Raw genomic sequence first — 12,863 nt, forward strand, 5'->3', positions numbered from 1 at the left:
GATACACGGGAGATCATCATTCTCTGGGCTGGGCCAAAGGCCATCGTTCTACTTGTTGAATGTGAATTTGATGGTGGAGGATTTTTCCGAGGCCACAGGTCTTCATTTGCCATAACCTGGGGCTAAGGGGACAATCACATACAAGCTTAGTGCAGTATAGACATTGGGTGAGCAAGTGATGGATGTTGGTTTCTGCTAATGCTCCAGTTACTATCTTGCATCAGGGTAACCAGGTAACAAATCTCCATTGTCTGTGGATCAAAGGCTCCCCCCACCCCACATGCCCCCTATTTTTGTTGCTGTTTAACCATCAGCTTCTCATCTGGAAAGTGATCTTTCTCTTCGTGGTATGTTTGTGGTTCTTCATAGTAATTAACAGCTTCATATTAACATTTGCCAAACTGTGTTAAGCTCAGCATCCTTCTTTGTTCTTGCTTTGCAGGGGGCGGCACTGAAATACTTGCCAACCATCGTCAATGATGTGAAATTGGTGTTTGATCCCAAGGAGCTCAGGTAAGGAAGCACCCAAGGTGACGCCTTCCCGTGGGCCTCCTTGTCAGTGCACTTAGTTTATGGGCTGCTTGGGCTTCTGTGTCATGTCTGTGTAGGTCAGTGCCCTGGACCATTCTGGAACATGTGCTGGTGGTGGTGTCTGTTGCCCTTTGCTGGTTATGACTTTATGTGGTGTTTGACCCCAAGCAGAACCAGTCTTTTTTTTCCCTTTCTTTCTTTCTTTCTTTCTTTCTTTCTTTCTTTCTTTCTTTCTTTCTTTCTTTCTATCTATCTATCTATCTATCTATCTATCTATCTATCTATCTATCTCCCTAATCTGTCCAAGCCCAGGCTTAGTTGTTGACTGTACAGATGTCATTTGGAAAAGAGCTGTTGAAAGCAGCTGGGTGCACGGCCTCTGTGGCCCCAGACCTCCACAGCACGGTCCTCGCCTGCACCCTGTTTGGGTTTTGATTTAACATTTGACACCATCAGCTATCTGCAGGAGGTAACACCATCTGACTTGTCAAAAAAATCCACCTAAATATTAGTAAAGGGCCATCTGTCCCATGGGCGGTTAAACCAAATGAAAAACGGTCATCCTTCGTGTACTTTATGTCCTCCCTGGGTCAGTCGTGCCCTGGACGTGAAGGGCGAGGGGCTCTTGGGGAGCTGCTCTCCCCACGAATCATCGTGGGTCTGTCGTGCCTAAGGATTTACTGTCCCGCATGGACACATTTATTTTCTGCTCCCAGGCACCAACAGTGCTGGTGACAGCTTTGCAGGCCCTGAATGAGAAAGGGAGGGACAAGCGGGCCCACCGGCAGCATGTTGGTCCCCCCGGGTCTCTGTGTGCCCTGTCCCTGCACCACGGCTCAGACAGGGGTCCAGAAAAAGCAGTATCAGCAGCCCCTGGGAAGTTGCTAAATCTTGGGTTCCTCCCCAGATCGTCTGAATTAGAAATTGGAGGCAGGGCCCAGCTATTTGGTTTTAAAGATCCCTACTGGTGCTTCCAATGAAGGCTCCTGTCTGAGACCTTCAGGGCTGGAGAAACACAGACCATGAGGGAAGCTGTGGTTGGGTGGGCAGCCTGTGGCCACACTCTGAGACTGTCCTTGGGGGGCACAGGGATCAGGCCCTCGTTCATTAGAGGGGTGACGTCCATGGTCACAGCTGGTGCCTGCACCTTGGGCTTGGAGATCCGAGGAAGACCCCCTTCCCCAGGACCAGTCCCATCTCCTCGTGGTCCGTGGCTCTTTCTCCACGCGTGGGTCCCCCTTCAAAACCTCATCTACTGATTTAAAAGAAAAATGACATTGAAAATCCTGGGTGTATTTTTCCCTGTTTGATGAAAGAGAAGAGATCACAGAAGAGAATAACTCAGACTTCATCCCACTGGGATCCGGGTCCTTCTGGTGTCTTTTGTGCCCAAGTGAACACACACACCCATAGACCCATAAAAGAATTCAACATTACATCTTTTATTTTGCAATCAACTCCTACACTGAAGACATCTTGTTTTCCTATATCGTGAAATAGACTTCTCCATCATCACCATGACTGAATTTTAGAAGTTTCCTCACCCCAGTGAGATCCCTTGTTCCCATTGCCAGTCAATGCCCACTCCCTCTCCAGCCCTAGGAGACCACTCATCTACTTTCTGGGTGTATAGATTTGCCTTTTCTGGGCACTGCATATAAATGGAATCATATAATATGTGCCCTGGCTTCTTTCACTTGGCATAGTGTTGCCAAGGTCTTACTAATGTCAGGATTTCATTCCTTTTTATGGATGAAATGTATGGATAGACTACATTACGTTTATCCATTCATCAGTTAATAACATCTGGATTTTTCCACTTTTCCAGTGTTATGAATTACATCGCTCTGATTCATGTAGAAGGTTTTGTTTCTTTTGGGTATATACCTAGTAGTGGCAATGCTGGGTCATAGGGTAACTATGTTTAACATTTTGAGGAACTGCCAAACAGTTTCCCAAATTGGATGCACCATCTTGCATTCCCACCATCATGGTATGAGGGTTCCCATTTCTTCACATCCCTGCCAACACTTGTTATTGGCTGTCTTTTGGATTATAGCCATTTTAGTGGGTATGAAGTGAAAAATAACATTTTAAAGTGTCATTCCTTCGGTTGGGATTCTGGCTCATATTGTATATTGGGCATTCCGCAACATCCTGGGGAAATTTTAATGACCATTTCATGAGTTTGTGGTTCTTTACTGTCTGTATCACGTCGGATCATTCTGCAGTGTATCCTTAAATTCTTTCACTTGTGTTTTTCTTTTTATAGCAAAATGTTTACTGATTTCATCCTGAATGTTCCCATGGGTTTGCTGACCATTCAGAAGCTTTATTGCTTGATTGAAATAATTCACAGTGATCTCTTCACACAGCATGGTGAGTGGAACCCTTAGGATCATTAAATTGTCACATTTGTTGTTGTCTGTAGACTTTGCCCCTTCAGAATTCTCTCTTCTTTGCCAAAAGGAGTGGCAAGGTTGCAACCATTTAAAATTGCTCCATTGCAAGACAGGAAGATTTAGCCCTTACCATTGAGTGGTAATTGACATGTACTGTAGGTAATAGATCTGTGAAAAGTGAAGGCAAAACCCCCTGGTTTGTAATTTAGGTGCACACCAAAGCCCTGGGGTAATCAGCATACATTGTAGCCTTTAAGATGTGCGATTGTCTATCCTGGGGAGGCAATCACTTACTTCCACTGAGATGATTGCAATGAAAAATCTCAAGTTCCCTTTAAATTTAGAAGTGATGGTTCTGTCTTATTCTGAACTTTGCATTCTGTGGCAGAGTTTCTTCAAGCTTTGCTCAAAGGAATAAGAATTTTAATGATTCCTCAACTCATTTATCCTGAGGAACAACTTATATTTCCACACGTTATCTCCCTGCCCTTTTTATTAATCACTTTCTTTCTATTTGGACAGATTGAATTAATATTTTACACTTGTCAAGAAGTTTTATCGGAAGCTGTAAACTTTTGCATAATTCCACAACCTTCCTCACTACTGGAAGCAGATGTGAAGGCTGTTGAGTGACATTCTGATGGAGAGGCACAGACTTAACTCTATTCCCTTTGTGTCCAGACGTTTGGCTCTTTTCATTCATTTTCTTTTGTCCTCATGCGTGGCGTTGTTTCAGGGATGGAGCAGCTCGGGCCTGGGATGTCCCTGTTGAGAACTCACTGTCTGTCTGGATTGTTCTTTGTACCATATGGACTGCTGGACTCTTATGTTTTTAATCTTATTTCTTGCTCTAACTTCATAAAATTCGCTGGAGTCTACAGTTGTAGCTAAGGCTTACGTTAAGAGAAAATGTTAAGACTTCATTTGAGTAGGAGTGTTCTTCTCGAGAAAACACATCAAACCAAGGAGTGAATGGCTTTCTACAGCACCTCCTCCACCCCTCCAAACACATCTCCTCTTTTTTCTTGCTTTCGTAAAAGAAAGTCAGTTGCCACCATTGTCTGGGACTCAGAGCACATGAATCTCCTGTAAGACAGTAATCCCAGTCGTCCGTATTTCAGGCTCTCACTGGAAGGCTGGGGCGCTCATTTTCCAGGTGTCTTCTAAAGCTTGGGGACACTCTGGGGCTCAAGGAGGCATAGTGATGGAGGTGGTGTGTGGGGACACTGATTCATTATTTCTTTCCATGTTGACTAAGCTTTCTACCAGCAGGTAAAATCCCTTGAAAGTATTATATCTGGGTCTTATCAGGTAGGTTACTAGTGTCACATTTTCCAGCCATCCAACCCGAAGACACACAAACACGCACATACCACCACCACCACCACCACCACCAGTGCCTCCCCTGAGTTAACAGTTGCCAATAAATAACAATTGCCAGTGGATTGATTGTGCTTGGCAGTTATTGCATGTTGACATAGGGAAGACCTTCGTGAGGACATATTTACATATATTTCAAAACTTCTACTGCAAAACTTTGTTTCACATGCCATATGGATGAGGTTCCCTTTGAGTAAGGACCTAAGGCATAACAGTTCAATTAAAAATATTTAAAATAGATCTTCTTTAAAGAATATATTTTAAGAGAATTTTTTCTTCTATGGAAACGTGCTCTATTTCTTCAGCTAGTTGAAATCTTGAAGGCAAACTTACTGTTTAATTTTGGGAATTATGCCAGCCTGTGTGTTTGGCAATTCTGTTTTCCTCTACCATGCCCCATTTCTGTTTTCACTCCAGTTTTCTAAGTATTTTATCATTGACTGCTTCAGGTCTTGTTTTGGAATGACACAGCATGCAATTAAAAGCTTAGCTTTGTTTGATAACGAGCTAGCAGGTTATATAATATTTCGGAATGATTAGCTTAGTCTGTTTCTAGACATGACATAGGTAGGAATTTAATCTTACTAGTCAGTTGCACCCAACATAGTAAATGAGATTGTATGAAATATGTGCGTCCAAAATGACCATGGGCTGAAAAAGCCAGAGTTAGCCTGAAGCTTCATGTCTTACGAGCAGCTCCAGAAGTGTCCAATCAGTAGAAGCTGTCTAAGCCGTAATCGGCAGCTCAGACGTGCTTCCCGGACGCTCAGTTGTGCCTTGAAGCGTTTCAGAATGCATTGTCCAGTGGGAGAATGGCCTCGCTTACAGTGTTAAGAATCTTTTGTGTGAAGATAGTGGGGACAGCCCTGATTTTTCTCATCTGCAAGCCCCTGCTTCTTCAGAGTTGCCAAGAGCCAGCTTACCTCCTCGTCAGGAAAGGCTTACCAGTGGAAATCGCCCAGACGGTCTATTCTTGACGAAGATGTCGTTACTTTTGCAGACTATTCTGTGCTGCATCTGGTATAAGTATTTAAAGCCCAGCCATTTCCTGATGAGATATGATGGCTGTGCTTTCCTTGCTTTGTTCCATTTCTTGTTAATTTGTAAAAAATATAGTTGTTTATGCCCTCCTTCCTGATCCCAGGGGAATCAGCCAAACGAACTCCTTTTGTGTCTAGCCTTTTAGGACGTATTATAAGCAGGTTTAGCTACATGAGCTTCCGAATGGGCTAGACCTTCGTCAGCATTCTTGGGGGATGCGGTCAGAACGCATCCCTGTGTGGCTCCTCTGGTGCCTCTGTTGGGCTCCAGGGCATGTCTTTGCTCATCAGCACTGGGTGTTGCTTTGCTCATAGAAGAGACTCACTTAGTTGCTTTGAGCTAAAGTATTTCTTTTTGTCTCCCTCCAATCTCAAAGCTATTCCATAGTTTTAAGAGGCTTACTTGGAAGGAATGGGTGCGGTGAGGCTGGCAGTGAATTCTGAGACTGGACTTGCTCCTCTGCAGGAAAGCCTTCCCTTGCTAGATTTGGGTCCCCCAGTGGCTCAGCCTTGCTCCTCTTCTGTTCTCTGAAAGGACGCGGAAGCAGAGGGTGCGTCCAGCTGAGTTTGGTAGGCTGCAACAGGAGACGTATCTTTTGGCACATAGGACCGTGTTGGGTCCAGCGCTATGGACACCCCGGCTGTTGTCACTTCCGTCTGTTTGCAGGTGCACCAGCTGCAGTGGCCTTGCAACCCCTGCTGCCTCTCCAGCCTCCACCCTGGTCTGAAGGCAATAGGATGTCTTCACAGTGCTGTCCTTCCCACAGCTCACTTCCAGTTGCTGTCTTCGGCGGAACCTGAGACACAGTCTGCCTTGTCCTTGCAAAGGTGGCTGTGGATTTGAGTTCTGGCTTCTGTACTGGGGAAACAGAGCTCCTAATGTAGAAATCTCCCCCAAATGTGAGACTATTCAAGAGCTGAAGTGCTGGCCTGGCCATCCTAGATCCTACATCCTAGACGTGAAGCCACTTACTGCTAACGCCAGTGCTCCCGCCCCACTGGCGACAGCCGGCAACTCAGAGCACAGGGCTGGGTGTCACCACATCAGTCTTTTCTCTACGTACATGTCCCTCTCCCTTTGCTTTGAGTAAAAAATAAAATGAATGACTGGTTTCTCCTAGAAATAATTTTAACTCCTCATTCAGAAAGAACTATTTATTTCTGAAGCCCTTTGTGTGATAGGAGCAAACAGTCCAGAAGAGGACTGTGTGTGTGGGCTCTAAGGTCAGACTGCCCGGGTTCCAGTCCTGCCTCTGTTACCTGCTAACTCAGTGACCTCGGATGAGTTTCCCTCTAGCCTTTATTTTCTCCAAGGCTTGCCGACATTACGCATCTTGAAGATGGATGCCTGTGTAGGACTGAGATTTGCACTCAGCATCTAATGCACATGCAGTGCATGTTGGCCATGTCTCTCATTTTTGTCGAGGATTTGGTAGAAAAATGACAGAGAAGACCCTGCTCTCATTTCAGAGGATATTATCAAGTCAAATATGAGGCGAAAGAGAGTAGACATGGACGAATGTAGAGAGGGACTCCCCAGAGAGCGTCTTCCGAGAGGCGCTCTGATTGCCCTGCATAAGTGACCCCCAGACACCCTGCCCCCAGCTCCTCCCGTTGCTCTCCGGTGTGAAACCACTGCAGGGTGTTCCTTCCTGGCTTGCGTATTATCTGTGGTCCTGTGGTCCTTCCTTAAAATGGAAGGTTCTCAGGCATGGCCTTCTTGTCCATCTTGTTACTCCTCTATCGCTGGGGCCTGGAAAAGTGCCTGGCTCACGATGCATACTTATTGAATGAACAAACATAGACAAGCATGTTCAAATCTGGCACTTCCTTTCCCAGGGAGCAGCGCAGAGGAGGAAGCCTGACTGGCTATGTGCATGTGCAGTTCACTTGATCTAAGGGAGGAGAGGTCTTGGGTTCACCCGGGGAAACTGACTGTCTCTCCCTGTCTGGGCCCCGAATGGGTTGATCATGGAGGAGGAAGGAGGTGTCTTTGAGGGGGAGTAACAGGAGAGAAGGAAGACTCGTGAGAGACGTTAAGATTCGGACCGTCAGCTGTGAGCAGTTTTATAAAGTTAGGATCATCTTCTCTTTGCTTCTGATTTTATGATTCCCTTGTTTTCTGGAAAGATGAAGTGCGGTCAGGGGGCTCTACCTCTGGGCTCATCTCTACCTCTGGACTCAAGGTAGCTCTTTGTTAAAATTACAGAAAGTTTTAAACATACAGAAAATTGCGGAGAAGAGTTTAACGAATGCCCACGTACCCCTCGCTGGGCTTCAAAAGCGATCAAGTCATAGTCAGTTTTGTTTCTTTCTCTTTGCTCCTCCCCAGATATTTTGAGGCAAACCCCAAGCACCACAGCAATCCTAGCGCATCTCCTCGCTTTGTGAGGGTGTCAAATGCATGCTTGCATTCAAGAGTGAATGGCAGCGTTTCAGAGAAGGGAGGATGTGCAAAGGGGCTGGAACCCACCTTGGATGTTCCCGCCCCTGCTCCCCAGCTGAGGCGAAGGGCCTGGACTCCTTATCATGCTGTGCACTGACAGCCAATGAATGGGTGGTAATGGCTCCAAGCATTGTCTGGAGATGTGACTTGACTACTTGAAAGCTAGTTAAATAGATTATGTGCTTCACAAAAAGATGACTCTTGCATAGGATCTGTGGCATGGAGTGAGCAGATTTTCAAATCAAGATACAAAGAGATGGAAAGGTCAAAGCTTCATAATTTGTGCATTTGTAGCATTGTTCCCATGTGGTTATATTGTTGCCCACGTATCTGACAAAAGCTGTGAAGATTAAAGCTTAAATTCTCTTATAGAAATGAAAAGTTTAAATGTAATTGAGTTAAAATAAACACCAGGACACTAAGATTTAGGATTTTTGCCCCCCCCCATTTTACATTAATGTTATAGAAATTGGAATAAAAGAAATCAACCTTAGAGAGCATTAACTTTTAAATTAGTCGGGAGCGTTAGACGTATTTGCAAGAAGCCCTTGAGTTAAGGTGGGAGACGTGCTCTTACCCACGTGGACTCCTTTCTGCTGCAGTTCTGAACCCGAGACTTTGGGAAAGCTCATTCCAATCAACGCTGAGTTTCCTTGCCTTTCAAGATCTGATCTTTCCATAGTCTTGTATTGAAAGTGACCAAAGCAATTGACAGACTTCCTTTAGAGCTTACTCTATACTTACCGCGAGTCATAAGCTTGTTTCTGTAGGGTAGTGTGAGATTTGGAGAGTAAAGATTTGAAGATTTAGTGGTAAGACAATCCCTTTATAGTCTTTTTCTTCTCCCCTTATTTTTTCTTACTTATTTATTATTTTTATTGAAGCATAATTTTACAGTGCAAAGTGATTTAGTTACACATATACGTGTAATACAGATATTCTTTTTCAGATTCTTTTCCATTATAGGCTATTTCAAGATATTGAATATAGTTCCCTGTGCTATAGAGTAGGTTCTTGTTTATCTATTTTATATATAGTAGTGTGTATATGTTAATCTAAAACTTTTAATTTATCCCTCCTCCTACACCAACCCTTTCCCCTTTGGTCATCATAGTTTGTTTTTTATGTCTATGAATCTATTTCAAGTTTGTAAATAAGTTCATTTATATCTTTTTTATTTTAAGATCCCACATATAAGCGATGCCATATATTTGTCCTTCTCTGCCTGACTTACTGCATCTAGTACTATATTCTCTAGGTCCATCCATGTTGCTGCAAATGGCATTATTTTGCTGGATATTTAAGTTGCTTCCACATCTTGCCTTTTGTAAACAATGGTGTTATAGACATTGGGGTGCATGTATCTTTTTGAGGTAGAGTTTCCTCTGGATATATGCCCAGGAGTGGGACTGCTGGATCATATGGTAATTCTGTTTTTAGTTTTTTAGGGAACCTCCATACTGGCTCCATAGTGGCTCCATAGTGGCTGCACCAAGCTACATTCCCACGAACAGTGTAGGAGGGCTCTCTTTTCTCCACACCCTCTCCAGCATTTATCATTTGTGGACTTTTTTGAATGATGGCCATTCTGACTGGTGTGAGGTGATGCCTCATTGTCGCTTTGATTTGCATTTCTCTGATGGTTAGTGATACTGAGCATATTTTCATGTGCCTGTTGGCCATTTGTATGTCTTCAGTGGAGAAATGTCTGGTTAGGTCTTCTGCCCACTTTTTGATTGAATTGTTCGTTTGTTTTCGCTGTTAAGCTGTCTGAGCTGTTCGTATGTTTTGGAGACCCTGACCCTTTACGGTCTTGATCGTAGTTTAGATTAATACTCTTGGTGGAATACTTCGTTTTAAGCTTATTATTCATTGGGACCCTTTCGTTTGTTTGTGTTTATTTTTTCCCGTGATGGTTGGAATCTGGCAGTGAGTAGGGATGGGAAGTGTGCCATCCCCTCATTCTCTGCCCATTCCTGTGGCTCCTTCCTTCACTATAACAAGTAGGCTCCGTTTAGACAGTGCTCATCAGCCTCATAAAACGTCATTCGTGCTCCATTTTTGAACAGTACAGAGCTTCTTTAAAATGTAGGCCTAGAGAGCTTCAGTTCTTTCTCTCGTTCTTGTTTTCAAGGTGAATGATTCTTCCAGTCATCAAGCAGAGTAAAACTCTCCTTTTTAATGGTGGAAACATTAGTTACAGCAGCCCTTTAAAATATGAGGGTAAAGGCCCAGGTGCCTGTCGAGACTAGCTGTTAGGAACTGTCGAAGTCAGATTTCTAGACTATTTTCATTGTGATCAGATCCAAGGTAGAAAATTTATATCACCTAAAAAATTACCCTGTTAATCAATTTGTTGTGCTTTAAATCGTAGAAAGAAAAGCTGTTTGTTTAATACGGACCTATAGTAAAATATACCTTATTAATGCTTCTTGGATCCATAAACAAATCAAAATAAAATCTCCAGAGCTTCTCCACCGTGCAGAATGGAGAGATGTTTCTCTTTATTGAAAGGGATCTTAAACCCAGAGCTCTGTAGTGGTTTTGTTAACTTGATGGATGTTGTACAGAAAGACAAATTGGGGTTGGGACCATCGTATGCCATAATCACTTAATGTACCACTCGTATAGCGTTCTGGAATACTTTAATTAGCTGGTTGTGCTAATGACTTCTAATGAACGTTACCAGCTGTGAACCCCAAAGACTAATTCTTTAAGTAATGATGGAATATGAACACAATTTTCTCCTCTTTTATCTTTTCATGCCTTGAGAAAAACTTAATCTTTATCTGTAAAGTACTGTACCTTTTTTCCTCCCTCATTCGGTAGATCACTCTATAACTTTCATTATATGTGTTTTTGAAAAGACCATTTGTTAAAACAGTGCAGCATTTTAGGAATGGCTTATTGAATCTTGGAGGGTGAACTCAATTTCAGTTTCTTAATTATATCCATTTCAATTCCATTGTAATTTGTTGAGCATCTACCATGTGCTCAGGATTGTTGGTTAGCAAGTTTGATTCCTCTGAGAGGCTTCAGAGCCATCAGTTTAAAAATGTATAATTGAAAAAGAGTAATTTTCTTAATTTACAGATAACAACCCAGGAGTTAAGTAGCAAGTCCTAGACTGTGAGCAATAGCCCAGCCAGGGAGCTGTCCACCACCATGGTGCTGATATAAGGAGTTGTTACAAATCCATCACCTACTCGTTCCTTAAACTGTTTCACATCTCCCATGAGTAGTGCATTCTGAAAACTGAGTTCACTTCTGATGCCACATAGAACAAGGTAAAGTACAAATACGCAAATAAATAAACACATAGATTAAACATAAATAAACCACGTAGTGTTGTGGTTGTGTGCTCATGGCGTTTTCATAGCCTTTTCTCGTCTCTTCCTCTGTGGTCAAATTGGCACTACCAACAGCTCCTTAGGGTGTAGTTGCTCTAACCTTTATCATAGTCTGTTGGCTCTTTGTTTTGCACCCACCTCTGAGTGGACTCCTGTCCCTGTTGCTTGATGTTGGCAGCATCAAGAGCCATCTTAGAAGAGGCTGCCTTGATTGTCCCATATCTAGTCATGCTCACACTGGCACCAAGACAGCAAGTCTCTGAGTCTCTCTAGTTCATGGTTTCTTCCAGGCCCTATGAGCTTAGCTCTGTATCTGCACCATATGTTGCCTACAGAACTGGCCTGGGACAGTGGAGGAGCCCCAGGTCAGCCTGCAGTCTCCTATGTTCTTCTAGACCCTGTTTTTTTTCTTTGCATAAACCCCTCCCTGAGGACACAGACCTTCCCTTAAGATGGAGTGGATAGACCATATAGTTTTGACATTGTTTCTTAACTATTTAGCTCACTGTGGGGGCAACCAGTAGAGGAGTGTGTGCTTGGCCACACTGGCCAAGACCATTATTCTTGGCTACCTCCACTCTCCTGGATAAAAGAATACACACCTGTTTTTCTCCCTTTGTTTTCTCATCCCCCGCATAGTAAGATTCTGCCCAAAGAGGGCAGACTTGTGGAGTTCCTTCTATATATATCAAGCCACCTTCTTAATGGATTTCCATCCACCTGGAGAGTAGATTCCTGGCCTCACCAGTATGTTGGACATTATCTTCCCTGGCATTTTACTTGAGTCTTTATCATGTTTTCATCTGCATATAAATGGGACTCATTTGAGATTTTTCTCCATTGGTTCTTCTTTTATTTCTTTCTTCTGACAAAGTGTTATTACTAATGGACATTTAATCACGATTATTATAGTTCTCCAAACTAAAGCACCCCAAATATCTGCTGCCCCACTCTCTTCTTTCAAAAGATGACACGCTTTTCACTAGGCCCAGTGGCTTCATCCAGAAGATGTATCTTTGACCAGTTTCTTTTTCCTGTTCTGCAATCTGTATCTTGCCATGTTCCTTTCCAATTTCAAGATATCTTTAATTGCTTTATCACCTTCTCAATTAAAATTCTGTGACATTGGGTACCTCAAAGCTGACACACAGATTATCTTATTTCAATCATTTCAGTGCTCAGCCAAGTGGTGCCGAGGATTTTCTGACCAGAATACTTACACAGCTGCTACCCATCAATAGAAATAGAAACACAGTGCAGGGCGGTTGTAGTTACTCCATTTTACAAGCAAAGAAACTGAAGTTCAGAAAAGAAAATTGACATACTTGGGGCTACTTGATGTGAATTTATCCTCCTGGTCCTGCTGATGGTCACGACTTGAAGTGAATTGAAATGATTCTTGGAAAAATTTAGTCTGCGTTTGACGTGGAAAGATACCTGAATCCTACACGCTTACACACATGTGCACATGCATGGATCGTTTACTCTTAAGGCACTCTGGCTTCAGGATCAAGCGTCTAATTCTGGCTCAGCTGCAGCTTGTTCCCTACACTCTGGCTCCTGGTTCCCACATCTGTAGAATTTGGACATGGGTAGATTGCCCCAGCGACCCCTTTTGTTACTGGCTCTGTTTTCTGCATTTCTGGTGCTTGAAGATTTGTATGGAGGGAGAAAATTATTTCAACAAACTGAATCACGTGGGTACAGAGTTCTT

The 12,863-nt window shown here is 43.3% G+C and overlaps 1 protein-coding gene across 3 annotated transcripts in view; it reads left to right on the forward strand.

Moving 5' to 3' along the window:
• DOCK1 (dedicator of cytokinesis 1) overlaps positions 1-12,863 on the forward strand; it is a 480,997-nt gene that overhangs the window by 166,476 nt on the left and 301,658 nt on the right. For all 3 annotated transcript variants that reach the window (XM_072972106.1, XM_072972107.1, XM_072972108.1), the window contains exons 24-25: positions 443-513; positions 2,804-2,910. In XM_072972106.1, coding sequence (XP_072828207.1) covers positions 443-513; positions 2,804-2,910 — 178 coding nt within the window. The remainder of the gene's footprint in view (positions 1-442; positions 514-2,803; positions 2,911-12,863) is intronic.

The sequence above is a fragment of the Vicugna pacos genome, chromosome 11, assembly GCF_048564905.1.
Source record: "Vicugna pacos chromosome 11, VicPac4, whole genome shotgun sequence".
Taxonomy (NCBI): domain Eukaryota; kingdom Metazoa; phylum Chordata; class Mammalia; order Artiodactyla; family Camelidae; genus Vicugna; species Vicugna pacos.